General features: G+C 49.4%; 1 protein-coding gene across 8 annotated transcripts in view; it reads right to left on the bottom strand.

Moving 5' to 3' along the window:
* dst (dystonin) overlaps positions 1–22058 on the bottom strand; it is a 779292-nt gene that overhangs the window by 637909 nt on the left and 119325 nt on the right. Inside the window, exon 1 of one of the 8 annotated variants that reach the window (XM_072498421.1) lies at positions 5835–5962. The exons of the other annotated variants lie outside the window; for them this stretch is intronic. Within the exon in view, the coding sequence (XP_072354522.1) occupies positions 5835–5940 (106 nt within the window). The 5' untranslated portion in view covers positions 5941–5962. Of the gene's footprint in view, positions 1–5834; positions 5963–22058 lie in introns of those variants that run through there. 8 annotated transcript variants of the gene reach the window in all.

Genomic DNA, 22058 nt, shown 5'->3' with positions numbered 1-22058 from the left:
CTAGAAATGGACAGAGCACACCGGTCGCTGCGCCCGAAGCCTCAAGCAGGGGAACACCCGAGAGCAGTTATAGCTAAACTGCACCAGTACCAAGATAGGGAAACAATCCTGCGCTGGGCCAGGAAAAACAGAACCTGCAAATGAGAAGGACATGCCATTAGAAATTACGAGGACATTGGGGCAGACCTAGCCAGGAGACGGGCCGAGTTTAATAGAGCGAAAGCAGCTCTTCACGAGCAATGTGCGTTTTGGTATGCTGTACCCAGCAAAACTCTGGGTCACTTACCAAGAAAGAGAATACTTCTTTACAGCCCCTGCCGAAGTAAATAAGTTTGTCAAGGAACACGGGCTGGAAAACCACCAGCGAAGGTAGAAATGAGGGGCCCCTGGCAGGGGGCAACAACACGCCGATGGGGGGGGGGGGGGGGGAGCTAACGCCTGGCCCCCCCCCCCCCCCCCCCGCCCCCGCCACGGCGAGCGCACACTGAACTAAGAACAGACCACTGCCCGAGGAACCGCTTCAGGTGGGAGACCAGGCCCCAGCACGAGGGAACGAGAGTAGCGGAGAAGGGAGAGCAAGGTAGGATAGGGGAAGAGCGGGCAGAAAACTATAGAGCCCGGGCAGGGGAGAAGCGAGACAGTAACTCCCGAGAGGGGGGCCACTGTACTAGCGGGAAAGCAAGCGCCGGGGGCATGCAACAAAGCAGGGCCGCAGCGCCCAACAGGGCGGAAGGCGCCAGGCTGGAGGTGGGAGGGGGGGGGGGGGGGGACCACTCAACAGAGACGGGAGAGCAAACTGGGACAGGAACAGGGGAAAGAGGGACAAAGGAGGGGTACAAGGGAGAGAGGGGCAAGGGGAAAGACCGGGTTGGGGGGGGACGGGGAAGGAGAGACCGGGGAGGGGGGGACACAGGGAAGGAGGGACAAACAGGGCTAGAAAAGAAATTGGGCTACAAAGTGCCACAACCAAGGGCTCGAAACAAGGAATCACTGCAAGCACCCACCCAGTACGGTCTCTGGGTGAAGGGAGACCCCAGAGTTCAGGGACTACCCGCATGGCGGATGCACAGTGGGCGGCCATGTCGGGTGCCCCCGGGACAAAGGGAAACCCCGGAGCGCAGGGACCCGACCGCATGGCGAGAGCAGTGACAGCGGCCACCCTGGACGGCCCCCTAACAAAGGGAAACCCCGGAGGGCAGGGGCACGTCCACCAGGTAAGTATGGTTAACCCCACAGGAGCGAGGGGGCAGAAGCCCCCCACCAGGATAGTCACCTGGAACGTAAGGGGACTCAATGGCCCAGTGAAGAGATCCAGAGTCCTCACCCACCTAAGAAATATGACAGCCGACATAGTCTTCCTCCAAGAGACACACCTGAGAGAGCAGGACCGACTGCGAGTAAGAAAGGGCTGGGTGGGACAAACCTACCATTCCTGCTATGGAACAAGGGCCAGGGGGGGTGGCGATATTGATCGGCAAGAGGACGATATTTAGGGCGACAAAGAAGGTTACGGACCCTGGGGGAAGGCATATCATGGTCTGCGGGGCCCTGGATGGGGCACCGGTAGTACTAGTTAACGTGTACGCACCCAACTGGGACGACACGAGCTTCATCAAGAAGACCATGGCAGAAATCCCTGACATAGCGACGCATCGACTAATCATGGGGGGGTATACACCAGAATTGACTTCTTTGTGGTAGGGAAAACAGTGCTTCCGGGGATAGACAAGGTGGAATACTCCGCAATTGTGATATCAGACCACGCTCCACACTACATGGACGTGAGGCTGGAGACGGGCAGGACTCAACGTCCCACATGGAGATTGGACGTCGCCCTACTAGCTGATAAGACCTTCAACGAAAGGTTATCACGGGCCATTGCAGAGTACACAGAGAACAACCAGAACGGGAAGGTCTCACCCTCCACGTTCTGGGAAGCACTAAAGGCACTAAGAGGGGAAATCATCGCTTTCAAAGCGCGAAGAGATAGGGAGGAAAGGGTGGCGAGGCAGCAGCTGGTCGACTCCATACTGGAGGTAGACCGTAAATACTCCGAGGCCCCGACCGTAGAGCTCCTGGCAGAGAGGAAAGAGCTACAAAGGAACTTTGACCTGCTCTCCACCAGGAAAGCAGTGCACCAACTCAGTCAGGCACGTGGGACCCTATACGAACACGGTGACAAAGCCAGCCGCCTGTTGGCACACCAGCTGAGAAAGCAGGAAGCCAGCAGAGAAATTGCACAAATCAGGGATACCAGAGGCACGCTAGAAACAGAACCAGAAAAGATCAACAAAACCTTCAAGGCCTTCTACCAAGGGCTGTACACCTCAGAGCCCCCAATGGGGGAGTCTGGGATGAAACGGTTCCTTGATGGACTGGACATTGCAGTCGTGGGGGAGGCAAAAAACACAGACTCACTAGCAAGGGGCACACTGCCGCCACGCTAGCACAGGCCTCAATCTCGCTGATACCTAAGAAAGACAAAGACCCAACGGAATGTGGGTCATACAGACCCATCTCACTGCTGAATGCAGATGCCAAAATACTGGCCAAAATCCTAGCCAAAAGGCTAGAAGACTGTGTACCTGAGGTGGTCGCAGAGGACCAGACGGGCTTTGTCAAAGGTAGACAGCTTACCACGAACATCAGGCGCCTGCTGAACGTGATAATGACCCCCTCCGGGGAGAGAACACCGGAGGCGATCGTCTCCCTAGATGCAGAAAAGGCCTTCGACAGAGTCGAATGGAAATACCTCAGAGTTACTGGAGCAGTTTGGGCTTGGAACAGGGTTCACCTCCTGGGTAAAGCTCCTATACAACGCTCCCATGGCGAGCGTACGGACCAACAATACCAACTCCCGATACTTCCAGCTGCACAGGGGCACCAGACAAGGATGCCCACTGTCCCCGCTACTGTTCGCTCTAGCGATCGAACCATTAGCAATTGCTCTCAGAGCAGCAAAAAGCTGGAGGGGGATCCGAAGGGGAGGCAGAGAGCACAGAGTCTCACTCTATGCAGATGACCTGCTCCTCTACATCTCGGATCCACAGAGCAGCATGGACGGAATCATCGCGCTCCTGAAAGAGTTTGGCGCTTTCTCGGGCTACAAACTCAACATGAGCAAAAGCGAGATCTTCCCGGTTACACCCACAAGTGGGTGGGGCAGTAACAAGCCCGACACAAATTCTGCCACCTGGGGATCCGAATAGCCCATGACTGGAAAGGGATCCACAAATGGAACCTCACCAGTCTGACGGAGGAAGTAAAAAAGGACCTGCAAAGATGGAACACACTCCCACTCTGCCTCGCGGGGAGAGTCCAGACGATCAAAATGAACGTGCTGCCCAGGTACCTCTTCCTATTCAGATCCATCCCGATCTATATCCCCAAGGCCTTTTTCAAAGCACTAGATAAACTAACCACTGGGCAGTGACGGCCGAGCGAATAAGGGGATGGATCAAGGAGCCAGAAGCCGAGTGGGTGCGCGTGGAAGAGGCCTCCTGCATGGGGCCCTCCCTCCGGGCACTCGCCACGGTGGCGCTCCCATCCCCATCCCCACCCAAAAAACACTCCAGCAGCCCGATGGTAATAGCCACCCTCCAGTCCTGGAACCAACTACGGCAGCAATTTGGCCTGACCAGAATGTCGGGTAAAGCTCCCATCTGTAACAACCATAGTTTCACACCAGCACTGACTGACACCACCTTCAAAAGGTGGGGACAGGACAGAAGGACACCGACAGTCAGGGACCTATACACGGACGTCAGGATCGCAACACTGGGCGAACTGACAGAGAAATTCCAGCTAGCCAGGGGGAACGAGCTAAGATACCTGCAACTAAAAAACTTCCTGCGAAAGGAGACAGGGACATACCCACAACCATCACGACAGACACCACTGGAAGAGTTACTGGACGCAAGCATACGAGAGAAAGGAAACTGTAGCGACATGTATGACCGACTGGTAGAAGGGGCCGACACCGTACTGGACGCAACAAGAATGAAGTGGGAGGAGGACCTGGGGATCGAAATAGGGTGGGGACTCTGGAGCGAAGCACTGCATAGGGTCAACTCCACCTCCACGTGCGAAAGGCTCAGCCTGACGCAACTAAAAGTGGTACATAGAGCCCACTTAACAAGAACCCGGATGAGTAGGTTCTTCCCGGAGGTGGAGGACAGATGTTAGCGGTGCCAAGGAGGCCCAGCCAACCACGCCCACATGCTCTGGGCCTGCCCCAGACTTGCGGGGTACTGGACAGCCTTCTTCGAGGCAATGTCCAAAGTGGTGGGGGTGAGGGTGGAGCCATGCCCGAAAGTGGCGGTCTTCAGGGTACCAGACCAGCCAGATCTATTCCTGGGGAGGAGGGCAGACGCCCTTGCCTTTGCCTCCCTGATCGCCCGCCGTAGAATCCTGTTCGGCTGGCGGTCAGCAGCACCACCCAAAGCTGCAGACTGGCTGTCCGACCTCTCGGAATCTCTCCAAATGGAGAAAATCAAATTCGTCACCCGAGGGTCAGACGACGGCTTCCACAGAACGTGGGAGCCATTCACCCGATTGTTCCGGGACTTGTTTGTGGCCAACAAGCAAGCAGAAGAATAGCCAGGAACAGGGGAGAGCAGCCAAAGCATGAGAGGGAGAGATAGACCCGGGGGGGGGGACAGCTAAATCTAAGAGGAAGGAAAGGTGAGCCACGGGGCGGGGGGGGGGGGGGGGGCAGGAGCAGGGGGAGGGGGGATTGAGGGAAGAGACGGAACAATAGAGGAGAGCCAGGGAGGGGGAGGGGGGAGGCAGGGAAACGTTAACAAACTTAACGTCCACAGGAACAGAGAAAACGGGGAAGACGGGAGGGCCGATGAAGCGGAAGTGCGCAGAAGCGGAACGAGACGACAACGGCAGCGAGCTCCGTCTGGGAGAAGCAAGGGACGACAACACCACGAACAGATGCCTACTTATGTGTGTAAATAATTTTGCCAAGTGTACAGAGCTGCTGCTGTTGAGCGGGGGCATAATACCGTCCGATGGCTTCTCAGGGAAAATTAAAACGTCAGCAGCAGCAGCGACCCGTAGGGGAGTGGGGGTGAGTGCTCCGTTGGGAGGGTGTGGGAAGACTGAGGCGCGTGGGGTCACGTCTAGTCAATTGCTATTGTATATTCTCTTTTTGCACTATGTTAATGTTCACTCTATTTTGCTGTGTTAGGATTATTACTATTTATTATGAAAAACTTTAATACATTTAAAAAAATTAAAAAAAACTTATAACAACTTGTCAACGAAGAAACTCACATTTATACAGCACATTTAACATCCCAAGGCACTGTGCAGAATTTGGCACCGAGTCAACAAAGGAGATGTTGGGAGAGGTGGCCAAAAGTCTGGTCACAGAAGCAGTTTTTAAGGAATCAGTAATAACAACAGACACACACACTCTTTTACACAGAAGGCAGCCATTTGGCCCACCGTGTCCATGCCAGCCCTTTGAAAGAGTAATCCGCTTAGTTTCACTACCCATGCTCTATTCGCAGCACCATACAATTTTTTTAAAATTCCTTTTCCAATTCCCTTTGAGAGGTGCTTTTGATTTTGCTCCCAGCACCTTTTCAGGCAGTGCTGGTAGTTCTTTCGCCAATTACTTTGGATTCAAGAGTGCGATGGCTTAAAATATGAACTGAATAAAGCAGCAAACCATTAAAGGAGTAAAGAGGCACAAGCATTTCAAGTTACAGCTTATTAATGGAACAGCATTTAGCTGAAGCAGTGCCTGGCTTACAGCACGGACTTGAATCATATTGCTGCTGCTGTGCCAAGGATACAAGTGGAATATACGAGGTACTGACCCATACAACACATCTGGTGCACCAGCTTGGCATTCAGCTCTCTTTCGCTGGAGAAAAGGCCCATCTCGCGTCCAGGCTGCTCAATGCAAGGTTCTGACATTTCCATTTTCAGTGCTGAGACATGCAAGAGCCTGGGAGGCGTATTCTCTCAAGAACTCCTCCCACTTCATCTCAAGGAAAGCCACTCCCCCCACCTATTCCCATAGGACAGGAGGGAAAGCAAAAGCCAACACACCTTTTGACAAAAACAAAACATTTCTTCCCAATAGTTATCAGAATAAAATGTGTATGGTTGAAGAGAATGTTCGAATCTTCGCACACCCACATATTTCTTGACGCACTCCAAGACAACAAGAGCCACCAGGCAGTTAATGAAGTTGTCCAAATCACCATGGAACAAAAATGTAAAGGCAGAATTGAGAGTGGTGTAAGTAGAGTGACTCAGACTTTCCAAAATTATTTTGGTGTGGCCCTATGTTCAGATTTTGCTTATTAAATGGTTCACTGTAAAAATGAAAGACACTTGCTGAGTGGAGGGGCGGGGGGGTGGGGTGGAGAAATCGTGAACAGGAGTCATGATGTTGTATACATACACACACCACTTTCTTTTTCTCTCTCTCTCCCTGTTAAGACAAAAGCAAGGCACAGGTACAGAGCTGCACCTACAGGGGTGTCTCCCGAATAGCACATGTTGCTTTTCATGACGATCTTTTGCATTCACTCAGAGATTAAGTGAAGTTTATTCAAGATTGTGTGCACGACTTTTTGCATTCATTATCCAAATTGCATTCTTAATAGTTTGGCATGTCGAAGCATCAACCTCTAAATTCAAGCTTCACAAGTCCCATCATCGAAACGAAAGGTGTGAATGGTAAATATTAACCCTTTCTTTCCAGCCGGGAGTGGGAGATACATTGCCCTAACCTTTAAGTCCTTAATGATTTAAAGAGAAAACTCGATAACTCTTCCAAGTTTGAGCGTGACATGAAGAGTCCTCCACATCTATGCTGCAACCCTATAGGATGGTACCAAGGCAAAAATGTCAAGCACCGAACAGAATGCTCGTCTACGAGTGGTGTGTGTTGGACTGCTGGATGAAAGACAATATTTGTATCATCAGTGAACGGCCCGTCTTGTGGTGGATTGTGTGCGTGTGTGTGTTGATTTTGCCAGCATCAACTTGGAAGAGGCCTGACACTTGATTTGCCTCCCTCAAAACCAGAAGAATTGAGACTGCGACCCTTACCACCACTTTATCACTTCAAAAACAGTAGCAATTACAGCACAGACCACTGAACGGAGCACAGATAACCAAGGCAAATAGTGATGTCCACCTGGGCCAAGTCTAACGTTTGGGAGCATGGGAACAGGAGAGGGTAATTCAACCCGTCGAGCCTGTTCCATCATTTGGAACATGGCTGATTGGCGACCTCAGCTTCAATGACCCACCTTAACCCAAAATCCCTGGACACCGTTCCCAACAAACATCTATCAATCTTCGTCTTGATGGCTCAACTTAATCCTCAGCATCAACAGCTTTTGGGGGGAGGGAGGGGGGTTGGAATTAAGAAAGAATTCCAGATTTCTACTAGTTCTTTATGTGAAAAAATGATTCCCGATTTCATTCCTATGGCTTAGCTCTAAATTTAAGGTTATGACGCTTTATGGAAGAATAATTGAATGATTACTGCACAATAAGAGACCATTCAGGCCATCATATCCTTGCCAGCTCTCTGAAAAATCGATTTAGGTAGCCCCATGCCCCTGTTTCCCCTCTAACCCTGCAAATTTGCGCTCGCTTGGGGTGCTTATCCAATTGCCCTTTTGAAAGACACAATTGTATCTACCACCATCGCACTCCCAGACCGTTCATCCCGGGTCTTAACTATTCGCTGCAGGGAAAGGTTTTTCCTCCTTTGGTTCTTTGCAAATCACTTCAAATCTGTGTCAAAAACAGAAAATACTGGATAATCCCAGCAGGTCAGACAGCAGCTGTGGAGACAGAAGGGAGCGAACGTTGCGAGTCTGGATGACTCTTTGTCAAAGCTTCTCTCTCCACAGATTCAGATTCCGGCATCCGCAGCAATTTGCTCAAATACGGTGTCCTCTGGTTCTCGACCCCATTGGGACAATTGCTTTGTATCTCCACTCCCACCAGCAGAGGAAACAGCTTGCTGATCCTGTCAAAGCATTCCAACACTTTAAACATCCTGGATTAGGTCAACTCTAAATTCAAGGGAATACAAAATAGGCAATGCAATCCGTCCTCGTAACTTAACCAGTTAATGGATTAGGAACAATGGGGTTCATTGGGTGCACTGCAAATAGTGAATTAAACTGATGATCCTGAATCTCAGTGAGCAACATTAGTTACCAAGGTCACACCTTCCAACATTTCTCTGGCCATGGGGGAAGTGTTTGTGAGAGAGCTTTCGTCAATTGAACAGTGACGTTGGGCATCAGGAAAGGCTCCTGCGGCCTTCCCGGCAGCCAGTACACCTGGTGAGATCTATCCAGACCTCGTGAAGCATCGCGATCAGGATCCCGCCCACAATGGGTGCGACCAAGCCTCATGCGCGCAAGTCGGTTTTAAACCCATTTAAGCAAATTCACCTGGGATCTACCGGGCTCCTGGCATCTAATGGCCTCTCCAGGGAGTCCCCAGCAGGGATGGGGTTCCCAGGCCATCGGAGATCACTGGATGGACAGGGTCAGGGCAGAGTGGCCCACTGGCTCTCTCCCCTGGAACATGGGCACCTTGCCACTGCCAGGCTGCCACCTTGACACTGCCACCCTGACACTGCCAAGGTGCCCGGTGGCACTGCAAAGCCAGTAGGAGCACTGTCAGTTTGGCACTGCCAAGAGTCAGGGCCTGGGGGAGCCATGTACACAAAAGGAGGTTGGAGGGGGGTATGAAGGATGGGAGTGAAGGAGGGGGTCCTGGAAGGGGGAGCCCAAAAGGGTGTGTAAAAAAACCTGAAATGAGGGGCCCCTCAGTGACCCCATAGCAGGGTGTCATCATTTTTGGGGGGGGGGGGGGGGGTAATGCCCATGTGTGGGAGGCTGGGGGCTGTAGGAGACCCTTTCAAAAGGTGGCCAATCTCCGAGGAGCTGGCCTTGCTAGTGAGCTCAGCTCCCCAGTGATTAAAATAATTCTAAGTTTGGTTTGGGCTTGACCGGGGAGAAACTCCAATGGGCCCAAAAAAGTGATTACGTGTGGTTAGGTAGCAGTGGGGAACTTGCCAACAGAGCTGGAGGGGGCTGGTTTAGCACACTGGGCTAAATCGCTGGCTTTTAAAGCAAACCAAGGTAGGCCAGCAGCACGGTTCAATTCCCGTACCAGCCTCCCCAAACAGGCGCAGGAATGTGGCGACTAGGGGCTTTTCACAGTAACTTCATTTGAAGCCTACTTGCGACAATAAGCGATTTTCATTTCATTTTTCATTTAATTTCATCCAGCAAAATCAGTCACAAATGACACTTCAAAACTTTTCTGTTAGATCACGCCCTATAATTCTAAAGGTATTTCAGTGGTTGTCTGGAAAGGCTCCAGGCTCCATGGGTGAGATCATAAAATCATAGAATTTACAGTGCAGGAGGCCATTTGGCCCATTGGGTCTGCACCGGCCCTTGGAAAGAGCATCCAATTTAAGCCCACGCCTCCACCATATCTATATAAACCCGTAACATGACCTAACCTTTTGGCCACTAAGGGGTAATTTAGCATGGCCAATCCACCTAACCTGTACATCTGTGGACTGTGGGAGGAAACCAGAGCACTCGGAGGAACCCACGCAAACACTGGGAGAAAGTGCAAACTCCGCACAGAAATCACCCAAGGCCAGAATTGAACCCGGGTCCCTGGAGCTGTGAGGCAGAAGTGCTAACTACTGTGCCCCGCCCTATAACTAAATAGGAATAAAATCTCATAGCCACATGTTTATCCGCATGTTTCCCGGTGCTCGCAGTTCCAAGTAACAAGTAACACAGCGCTTTAAAACGCCATCCAGATTTGATACAGTGTCTCAGCGGGAACCCGCAGCCAAGGCCGCACATAGCCCCATTTTGTGTACTGAGGAGCTCCACTCGCCAGAACTCCTCAGTGTAATGAGAGATTGGGGTGCCACTTTTAAATGGGATCCTGATAGCTGGAGCCCCTGAAGAGACCCATGATACCCCTACCCACAAATGCCAGGGCAGAGCATCCCTGGCCTGTTCGCCACGCACAAGAAATGCCAGCTTGGCAGTGCCACGTTCATTAACAGAGCATGAACATTTTGTAGGTTGTTAAAGAGAAATTAAGATTAATTTCACAATTTTGGCAAAGTTCGTCACAACAGCACATTCTCCACTGGACACGTTTTGTCTGTCAGAATATTAAAATCATAAAAATCTGACCATGAGAGTTTATGGGGCTTTTTTGTAAATAAATTATGTATCTATATTGCCTAAATTTTGAAAAGATTCAAAAGTCTTTGAGAAAAATGAGCACACACAAAATGTTGGCACGCTATCGTCCCAGACACTCAAGTGGAACGTTCATATGGAGCTGCTTTTCATAAATCCACTAAAAGTTGCATCGCCCAGTCCCACCCAATTCCTAAGCAGTGACAAACATCCTGAAATGGACTAAGAAATAGAGGCAAAAGTTAAGAAGTATAGCTACAACATGAATAGACATGACCAATGATCATTTACAGTGTTAGCTGACACACAAACACACACACACACACACACTTCAAAAGTACTTCCATTGGAATTTGGGACGTCAAAACATTGTGAAAGGTGATTAACTGCAATTCTTCCCTGTTATCCAATGAAGTCAACCTCTTCCTAGAATCCATTCCATACATCCTGGAGGCCCACTAAATTCTTGCTCCAGCCTTGATCGATTCCCACCAGGCGAATGGATGATAATTTCCACTATGTCTTCCTTCTGGGGATATGGGTGTCGCTGGCAAAATTAGTACTCGTTGTCCTAATTGCCTTTGAGAAGATAGCGGTGGGCCACCTCCTTGAATATAACTGAGTGGCTTATAACTGAGAAGGCAGTCAAGAGCTAACTACATTCCTGTGGGTCTGGAGTCCCATCATAGCCCGACTGGGTAAAAAACAGCAGACCTTCTTCACCTCAGAGACAAGGGCCGAAATGCTTCTGTCGTATTTGCTGGCAGGATCTTCCAGTCCTGCGGACTGCAAACCCCCGTCGGCTGCATCTTCTGGCAGCAAGGGATGCATACAACGGGAAACCCCTTTGAAAACGGCTCTACCAGAAGATCCTGCCGCCAACCAATGTCAGGCTACCGCGATGCACACCGTGGGAGGAGCGGGAAATCCTGTCCAGCTTTGTATTCCAGATATTATTTAACTCATTTACTTTCCATTCCCCATTTGCCATGGTGAGATCTGAACACATGTTTGCGGATTATTAGTCCAGACCTGTGGGTTACAAGTTCAATGGTTTATGGGGCTGGTTTAGCACACTGGGCTAAATCGCTGGCTTTTAAAGCAGACCAAGGCAGGCCAGCAGCACGGTTCGATTCGCGTACCAGCCTCCCCGAACAGGCGCCGGAATGTGGCGACTAGGGGCTTTTCACAGTAACTTCATTGAAGCCTACTCGTGACAATAAGCGATTTTCATTTCATTTCATAACATAACCACTATGTTACTGAGCACCAAGCTCCTCGTAGAATCCTGGAAGAGAATGAAAAAGGAAGAGGGACAGGGGAGATATGAGGGACTAAATTGAGAGAGAAAATGATAAGAAGACATTACTGGTTCTGTTGAGAATGTGGGGAAGGTGCAGTTGGGAATGAGTCAAAACACATTGTTTAGGGCAGCACGGTAGCATTGTGGATAGCACAATTGCTTCACAGCTCCAGGGTCCCAGGTTCGATTCCGGCTTGGGTCACTGTCTGTGCGGAGTCTACACGTCCTCCCAGTGTGTGCGTGGGTTTCCTCCGGGTGCTCCGGTTTCCTCCCACAGTCCAAAGATGTGCAGGTTAGGTGGATTGGCCAATGATAAATTGCCCTTAGTGTCCAAAATTGCCCTTAGTGTTGGGTGGGGTTACTGGGTTATGGGGATAGGATGGAGGTGTGGACCTTGGGTAGGGTGCTCTTTCCAAATGCCGGTGCAGACTCGACGGGCCGAATGGCCCCCTTCGGCACTGTAAATTCTATGATAATCTATGATAAAATTGTTTGAAAACCACAGAAGCATGGGACATAGTCCACATTTTTTAAACAGGAAGAAAACAGAACAATGATCCAATTAACTATAGGTCAAATAGTTTGCCTTAATTTTATTAGAAAGGATCAGATAAATCACACCTTGAATGGGTGATAAAAGAACGACTTTGCACATCTCATTCAACTGGGCCAAGTGATCAGAAACCAAACGCTAAAATAAACCATTTATTTTAACATTTGCACTTCATGCCCTGGAGGTTGGGCAGCAAATATTATACTCAGCAACAGAGGGGTAAGATGATGATACACAGGTTAATCAAGGGTGTAGCCTGGTTGAGCTCTCAGTGCCAGCCATTTGTGGCAGGAAGGTCTGGACAGAAAGTGAGAGCATTTTTCTGAAAGTGAGGGAGACAAGGATTATATTTTTAAAAAGGCATGAAAACGTGTTTGTTCAAACCCTAACTCCAGCACATGACAGGTTGTGCTTTGAAAATTAACTATTTTGATTGTAGATCTTTTGTTAACAATGTTTAACACAGGCACTCACACAAAGGAGAAATATTTTGTTGATACATTCATCACACCTCCTCGTGAAGATAATTACATAGGATTCACAAGTTGGGTCAATGGCCCTTTTCCAGGCTGGTGTTTGTACCCCACACATGCCTTCTCCCAAACTTTCTGATCAAACCCTGCAGCATGTCCCCACCCCCATGCCAGTGTTTGCTGCATGTTTGTCCAGCCCCGGGTCACTGTCTGTGTGCAGTTGGCACATTCTTCCTCTGTTTGCGTGGGTCTCACCCCCACAACCCAAATGATGTGCAGGGTAGGTGGATTGGCCACGCTAAATTGCACCTTAATTGGGAGGGAAAAAAAGAATTGGGTACTCTAAATTTGTAAATTTTATTTTTAAAACATTTACGGGCGGCCAGTGAGAAATACATGGTGGGAAAGACTCAGCACTACCGGAGAGGGAGCAGAGAAAAGGGAGAGCGTGGATTGGCGCTTTAAATGGGCTCCCTTTGGGGGACTGCCTAGGTGGCGCCATCTCAGGGAGCTGCCGACCTGTAAAAATAAATTGCATTGGGAAAACTACGCAAAGAGTATCCAGACACCACATTCAAACACAAACCTGTCTCCAGATACCATTTTTTTTTAAATTCTTTCAGCCTCGACATTTCATCCCCATCGGGTCAAGGTTACAGCTAAACCGTAAAGGCTGCCTAGTGAATCGGCTTGCCCACTAACCATCAAAGTAAATGGGCCACGGAAAATTGCATCCAATTGGCCTCTTAAAGCAGGATTGTTGCAGACTCAATGGGCCGAATGGTCTTCTTCTGCACTGTAGCAATTTCATGGAAATTGCCAGCTCGATTATCTGTGGGCGCGCTTCCAACTCTCGCGTGCCCGCCGACCACAACATTGCTCGGGTGCACAATCACATCAAGGCTCTTGCCTGATGTCTTCACGTGCAATTTCACGCACGTCTGGGTCAGGCCCGCCCAAGCAACATAAAATTCTGACCCCAACAGATTTCATAATCACATTCAATGGATTTACCATTGCTGAAACACCCATGAACAACATTTGGGAACTACAGACGTCAATTTGCGCACTCCTAAAAACAATATCATGATGACTAGATCATCTGTCTTCGGCATGGTAAAAAATGCTCAACATGCTAGAAATATACAGGTCACTGCAAGAGAAAGATAAGATTGTTTTAAGAGGGGCCCTTTGTCAAACAATGGTCAAATAATGTAATAAACTGACTGTAATGTGCAATTTATTTTTGAACAAAAAAATATATTATTATTGTTCTTCACTAGCTACAAGGATATGCCTGGTAACAAATTAAGAATGTAAATCACTGATACAACTGTGAAAATATACACAAATCTCAAATGAATATGAGTTACACAAAAGCAGCCACTGTGAACTTTACTCTGCACAGATTTCATTGTGGAGATAAATATTGGCCAGGACACCAGCGAGAGCTCATCTACTTTTCATCAAAATGGTGTTGTGGCGGCAGATAGGGCCTTGGTTTAAAGTCTCATCTGATAAACAGCACCTCGGAGGATGCAGTGCTCCCTCAGCGTTGCAATGGAGTGCTGATGCAAGATCAATGACTACTAAAGCGAGGTTGTAGTCCAACTGAAGGCTTTAATAAGCTGGATGTTTCCCCCAGCAGCTCAGGTACAGAAAGAAAGCTGCTGGGGTGGCACGGGCTCTTATACCCCACCTTGCAGGGTGGAGCTACCATACAGCTTGACCAATGGAAAACATACATTATCTACCAATGGTGTTCCAGCATTACTAGGTACCGTAATACCTCTACACAGACTACCACATGTGCCAACTTAGATCATGAGCTAAAGTCTGTCGAGTGGAACCTGAAGCAAATCCGATGCCAATATTTGTGAGATGTTATAGTGTGGCAAATTGGATGCCGCATTTTCCTACATTACCACAGCTACTACAATTTGAACATACCTCATTAGCTGCAAAGCAACCCTCAGGTTGTGAATGGCACTATATAAATGCAAGCCTCTTTTCTTTTGATACTTATGATACTTTCTTTCTCGCTAGTTTAATCTGGATCTGCAATAGGAACAGTTTCATCATTGCTGCGCATTAACCCAAAGGTTACAGATTTTAAATACAGGTGTCAATTGCATTAGGAATTAGAAACCCAAATCAGCAAAACACTTGTTCCAAAAGTCTGTTGGCTGCCTGGAGTGTTGTTCCATTGTGGAGTCAGCAAATATCTACACCCGTACAAGAACTGGACACTGGTGGAGACTGACTGCCAACCTCCAGCAAAAACCCTAACCCAATCAGCCGGCCGAGGCCTGGCTTCCCCTCGGACAAAACTCACTCCTCTATCAACTCCCTCGGCGCAGAAATAGTGACAAGAGCGGCCAACCACAACGAGCCATGCATCGCGAGTCACGTACCAAGCGCCTAACAGAGGCTGAGATGAGACATTATACACTGAGGGTGCACTCAATCGCTGCCTTTGAATTCCCCGCGTGGAAATAGTCACAATGGAACAAAAAAAACCTCAATGTTGGAAAGCTGAATGAAAAAAAAATGCACGAAATGCTGGAAACGCAAGAGGTCACTGGAAGAGAAGGATGGATTGTTTTAAGTCAGAACATTGAAAAGGTAATAAACTGACTGCAAGGTGAAGTTCATTTTGTGCATAAAAAAATGCTGTTTTTGTCCTTCACAAGGATATCCACGATGACAAATTAGAAATTAAATTTTAAATCACTGATGCAACTCTGAAAATCTACACAGAAATATCAAAAGAATGTGAATGACTCAGAAGCAGCTGCTGTGGAGTTTATTGTATGTACTCAGCACAACTTTCATGGTGGACCATAGCTCCCTCCAATGGTAGGGAAAGTCATCAGGTAGAGATGTCTTCAAATGGATGTGAGCAAACACCAAGAATAGCATATCAATGGTAGCATCTAGGTTGCTCTGCTGGCTACATGTGGAATAGGTCTGAGGAGTATCCATGGTCAATCCGGGGAACAAAGGCCACAATTCTCCAGCTAGGCAATAGCAACAGGTCGATAACATGTTTTTAAAATTGATATTTTTATATGGAGCATGAACATCACTGGCTAGGCCAGCTTTTATTACCTGTCCCTAATTTCCCCTCAGGAGATGGTGATGAGCTGCCTTCTTGAACCGCTGTGGTGTTGGTAGGCCCACAGTACTGTTGGGGAGAGAGTTCCAGGGTTTAGACCCAGCGGCAGTGAGGGAGCAATGATATATTCTTAAGTCAGGATGGTGAGTGACTTAGAAAGGAACTGCTCGGGGCTGGTGTTCCCGGTACCTGTTCCTCTCGTCCTTCCAGATGGCAGTAGCTATGGGTTTGGAAGTGCTGCCTAAAGAGCCTTGGCGAGTTCCTGTGATGGGGCATCTTGTTGATGATACTCAGTGCTCCCACTGTGTGTCGGTGGTGGAGGCGGTGCCAATTTGTGCCGCTCCTGGGTTGAAACATGGTGGGTGGGATTTTCCATCGGCTGACGGCGGAATCGGGAAACACGATTGGGTGGAGAATCGGTTTTGATGCCGAAATCGTGGCGGGCGCCGGTTTCACTCCAAATCCTAATTCTTTGGTAAATGCGTTCCTCTCCACGCGTAAACGGACCCCGGAAGTGTAGAAGATTTTAGTTTAGATGGGCAACATGGTCGGCACAGGCTTGGATGGCCGAAGGGCCTGTTCCTGTATTGTACTTTTCTTTGTTCTAAACGCCATTTACAAATCATTAGCCAGCCTGACCCGGTATTCTCCGGGGCCTCCACGATTCTCCGCCTCCACTGGGGGAATTCCCAGCGATGAGATTCAATTGTGCTTTTAAAAATCGCGAAACAGCCACCATGGCTGGTGAGGGAGAGAGGGGGGGTACGGAAAGTGTCCAACATCGCCATAGTTTGCTGACAGTTGTGCCGTTGGCCGGTGGGGAGGGGCTTCTGCCAGGGCGAGTAGCGGCGGGTGTACAGGAGGTGGGCTGTGTGCCTGGGTGGACGGGCACGGAACACCATTGCTGCGGCCTGCCGACTGTGGACTTAGGGCCACGGGTCATATGGATGTTTCTCCCCCCCCCTCCCCAGGCTACCCTTCTATGTGCCCCATGGTCCCAGCCGACCCATCAGCGGGATGGCTCCACCTTTCTCCCAAGCACTCTGGACATTGCCTCGAAGAAGGCATTCCAGAACCCATTGTGCCTGGGGCAGGACCAGAACATGTGGGTGTGGTTAAGCAGGTCCCTCCGACACTGCTTGCACTAATCCTCCACCTCCGGGAAGAACCCGCTCATGCATGTCCTGGTTAGGTGCGCACTGTGCACCACTTTTAGCTGAGATAGGCTCAGCTCTGCTCATGAGGTGGACTTGATCCTGTGCAGAGTTTCGATCCAGGGTCATAGAATCATAAAATTTACAATCCTCCCCCTATCTCCATGTGCAACTCCGCCTCCCACTGTTGTTGCATCTCGTCCAGTGGGGCCCTTAACTCTTCTAACAGTCATCTGTGTCTGTCGCCACATTTAGCTCCTTCTAACAAGTCTGGCGCAAAATGTCTGTCCAGTAGGGCGTGTCTGGGTATCTGGGATGACATCGAGGTCTCCCTGCGGAGGAAGTCTCGCAACTGCAAAGCTTGTTCCCTTTCGGGAGCTGGAGCTTTTCTGTTAGCTCCCCCAAGGTCCCTACTCTACAGTCCACGGACATGTCTCTCACCGTCAGTACCCCTTCGTCCTCTCTCCACGTTTTGAAAGTGGCGTCTATTTTTGCCGGTATAAATTTATGGTTCCTGCAGATGGGGGCCGCGACAGGCATGCCACTGAGTTTGAAGTGGCGCCTGTGCTGCTTCCAGGTCCTGAATGTGGCTACTATCACTGGACACAAGTATTTGGTCGGAGGGGCTGGGAGTGATCCGGTGGCCAGCACGCGGAAGGACATCCCCATACAGGAGGCTTCCTCCATCTGGACCCATTCTGCCTCCAGCTATCCCAACCACCCCACACTCTGTTTGTTGCCAGTGGGAGAATAGGAGGTTCAGCAGAGCCAGGTCTCCCAAGCACCGCCCTCTTCGCAGGACAGTTTTCCGTATCCTAGGATTATTTCCCGCCCAGACAAATGCCATGATCAGTTTATCAACCCTGGTGAAGAAGGATTTGAGGCTGAAGATCGGGGGTGATTTGAATATGAAGAGGAACCTTGGCAGCACGTTCATTTTTATTGTCTGAACTCTGCCCGCCAGAGATAGTGGGAGTGCATCCCATCTCTGTAGGCCTCTCTTCACCTCCTGCACCAGGCTGGACAGGTTCTACTTATGGAGTCACGCCCAGGTGTGAGCTATCTGTAGGCCCAGGAACTTGATTTTGGTTTTGGCCAGTTTGAATGATAGCACCTCCAGCTCGGTTCCTTTCATTCGGCGGTTTACTAGGAAGATTTTGCTCTTGTTCAGGTTGAGTTTGTAACCGGAGAAAGCTCCGAACTCCCTCAGGAATTCCGTTATCTTGCCCATGCTGGCCAGGGTTTGAGACATAGAGCAGTAGGTCACCCACATGGCGGGAAACTCTGTGCTCCCTGCCTCCTCTCTGAATGCCAGTCCAGTCCTTCGCTGATCTAAGAGCGATGGCCAGCAGCTCAATTGCCAATGTGAACAGCAGTTGGGATAACGGACACCCCTGTCTCAGGCCTGTGTGTAGCCGGAAAGATGCAGAGCTGGTGATGTTCAGCCGTACACTCAACATGAGAACACTTTACAGAAGTTTCACCCACGAGGTTTACACTGGCCCAAATCCAAACCATTTGAGCACCTTCACGAGAGACCTCCATTATACTCGATCAAAGGCTTTCTCAGCGCCCAGGGAATCAATCATGTCTGATGCCCCCTCCCCAGGTGGGGTCATAATCACGTTCAGCAGATGTTTGCCGTTAACTGTCTGCCTTTGACAAACGCGGTCTGACCTTTCACTATCACTTCTGGCAAACCGTTCTCCAGTCACCTCGCCAGAGCTTTCGCCAGAACTTTAGCGTCAGTGTTCAGGAGTGAGGTGGGTCTGTATGACACCGCAGTCCATCGTGTCTGTCCTTTTTTTAGGGATCAGTGAGATCAAGGCCTGTGCCAGGATGGGTGGCAGGACCCCTTTCGACAAGGCATTGTTGACCACCACCTTTTCAAGGGAAATTAGTAAATGCAGGTCTAGCCAGTGACACCCACATCCCATGAACAAATAAATAATGAGCGCTCTCTTTCTCCAAATTTTGTCCATTTGTCCCAATATTTCCTCACGTTTCAAGGCTTCAAGTTTTGTTCGGTAACTCTCATATGAAGCGTTTTGTTACAAGTGCTATATAAACGTTGCTGTTGCTTTACATTTCCGAACCCTGCCAAGATCCCTGCACTGCTCCAATTCTGACCCAGTCAGAATTTCCTTTATTCCACCATGGACAGCTGTTCCTTCAGTAGGCCCTCCAGAACACCTTTCCTCCTTTAAGTCACACTTTAGGATCTACCTCTTTGACCAAGAGTTGGGTCACCTTGACCTTATACAACTTTAATGATGTTTCTGTGAACACCTAGTGATGCCTTACTTGATTAAAGGTGCCATATAATTGCAATACATTATAAATTGTTGTCAGGTATTGGCACTTCTGACCTACATTCCTGATACCCCAAGTGGAACTTAGGTGAAGGGGGAGGAGAGAGAGAGAGAGAGAAGAGGTGTCGTCAGTGCAATATTCAGTCTCGTAGTTAAGTAAAGCTCTCAGATGCAACCAAGTGTACGACTGCTCTATGACTGATTTCTTATACTGGTCTCAGCACAGAAAAAGCACGACTGATTAAATTTAGATCGGATTTCCGGTGCTAACCTTCTTTTAGAGCTATCCATAAATGAAGAAAACCAGACAGGAATAGTACTGAGGGCGTATGCACCATCAGGGTGCTGGAGTTCAGAGTTGCCATTAGCCCAAGGCCCGACCTGGCAGCTCAGGTGGATGGTAAAGATCCATTGGCCCTATTCTGAAAAGGGTAATGGGAGCGCTTCCTCTGTCTGAGCTTTTATTTATTCCTCAACAAAAGCACCTTAAAAAAAAACACACATAATCTGGTCACTACCACATTTTTGTTCATTGGATGAACAGGTTTGATTCCTGGCTTGGGTCACTGTCTGTGCAGAGTCTGCACATTCTCCGTGTCTACATGGGTTTCCTCCCACAGTCCAAAGATGTGGGGGTTAGGTGGATTGGCCATGGTAAATTGCCCTTCGTGTACAAAAAGGTTAAGTGGCGTTACTGGGTTACGGGGATAGGGTGGAGCCGTAGGGTTCTCTTTCCAAGGGACGGTGCAGACTCGATGGGCCGAATGGCCTCCTTCAGCATTTTAAATTCTATGATTCTATATGAGCTTACTGTGCACAAATTGGTCGCCTCATTTGCTAGATTACAATGATAACTACACTTCAAAAGTATTTCATTCACTGTAACGCACTTTGGAGCACTCTGGGATGCTGAAAGAGGGTGAATAAAAGGCAAATTATTTATTTTGTCATCTTTGCTTGGCTCTTGAAAGAAATGTAGTCCTCCAGTCATGAGGAGCAGACACATTGATCACAGCATTGTCAGCCAATCAGGAGCAGCTGCCCTTTGGTACTGGCAGGAAGGGGACGAGACCACTAAAGGCCGAATACTTGGATGCAGCTTTCAGGTTTCAAAATAAAATCCAATCCTGGCAGCAAAGGGTTGCCATGTTAGATACAGTTCGGTGTCCAATTCCTTTTGATGAAACACCATTTGACCTTCGACAATACTTTTTCTTGCTGCTTTTCCCCAATTATTTCACATTTAGATTACTCAGAAGTATTTGGGAAATGGGGTCCGAAAACATTTTTAAAGGTCAGAAAATGTTTCTGAAAACATCCCCTGATCTTTAAGCCGTGAAAGGTAGTTGAAGACTGTTCCAATTATAGAAATGCAGCAACAGGGTTGGCATACACCCACTCTCCATGATCGCGGAGGTGGGGTGGCGCAAGCAAACAAACGGACAGACAGAGGGGCAGAAACACGGGCAAGGCTCAGGCAGGAGGGATTAAGAGCAGACAGAGACAGGGGGGTGCACAGGCAGACAGACACGCGCAGGCAAACAAACAAATCAACAGATGGGGAGGTGCAGGCAGACAGACAGAGAGAGGCATAGGCAGACAGACAGGGAGGGAGGGAGGCGCAGGCAGACAAGACAGACGAGGTGGTGAGGCGAGGCAGACAGACGGGGAGACGAGTCGCAGGCGGACAGACAGACAGGGAGGGCAGGCAGACAGGGAGGGAGGGAGGGAGGTGCAGGCAGACAGACAGACGAGGAGGTGAGGCGAGGCAGACAGATGGGGAGACGAGGCGCAGGCGGACAGACAGACAGACAGAAAGGGGGTCACACAGGCAGACAAACAGACAGAAAGAGAGGGGCACAGGCAGAGAGACAGGCAGACAGGGGGAGGCATGGACAGACAGACAGAAAGGGGGAAATGCAGGCACAGAAAGGAGGAAGCCTCAGGCAGAGAGACAGATGGGGGGAGGCAGCGGAGGGGGGGCAGGCAGACAAACAGACAGGGGGGGCGCAGACACAGAGACATACTGATAGGGGGAGGCACAGACAGACAGACAGGAGAGGCGCAGGCAGAGAGACAGACAGGGGGAGGCGCAGGTATAGGAATAAACATACACCGCAAACATCCAAACCAATAAAGTCTTGTTCAAAAATTAACTGTCAACATTTTGTTGTTCATCTGAACCTAGAGAAATAATTTTGGACTTTGAACTTGTGGAAACATCTAGGTCTCTGCTATCCGAGCCCTTTAACTCAAACATCTTTCTTCTAGTGCACTATTTGATTCATGGCTGGTTTAGCACAGTGGGCTAAACAGCTGGCTTGTAATGCAGAACAAGGCCAGCAGCGTGGGTTCAATTCCCGTACCAGCCTCCCCGAACAGGCGCCGGCATGTGGCGACTGGGGGCTTTTCACAGTAACTTCATTGAAGCCTACTTGTGACAATAAGCGATTTTCATTCATTTTCATTTCATCAACACAGACTTCAATGCCAGGGAAATCCATGCTCAGAAGAGACCTACTTTGAGGAACCTCCTGATTGAAGGGGTACGATTCTTCAAGGACACCTGATGGCAAGAGGAGGCCCAGAAAAGGAGCCCGAGAAAGGAATACCCGTGACTTAGCGCCCAAGGACCAATCCCACCTCCCGGAATCACCTGCCAAGTGTGCAGTCAGAGATGCGGCTCTCGGTTTGGGCTCTTCAGCTATGCAAGGACCCACAGACCCCATGACCAGTAGCATGGAGTTCCTTAGATGAGACAATCACACTTGTTAGCGAGTGATCGCCGAAGAGGATTTGATTCAGCCAGAAGAATACCATGTGAGGTCATTAAATATGAGGCTGTAGTGCAAAGTCCTTGGAGTTTTGACTTCTGGCAATCACCTCTATGCCTATCTTCTCCCA

Source organism: Scyliorhinus torazame, chromosome 4, assembly GCF_047496885.1.
Source record: "Scyliorhinus torazame isolate Kashiwa2021f chromosome 4, sScyTor2.1, whole genome shotgun sequence".
Classification (NCBI taxonomy): Eukaryota; Metazoa; Chordata; class Chondrichthyes; order Carcharhiniformes; family Scyliorhinidae; genus Scyliorhinus; species Scyliorhinus torazame.
This window is presented reverse-complemented; position numbering and strand designations above follow the sequence as displayed.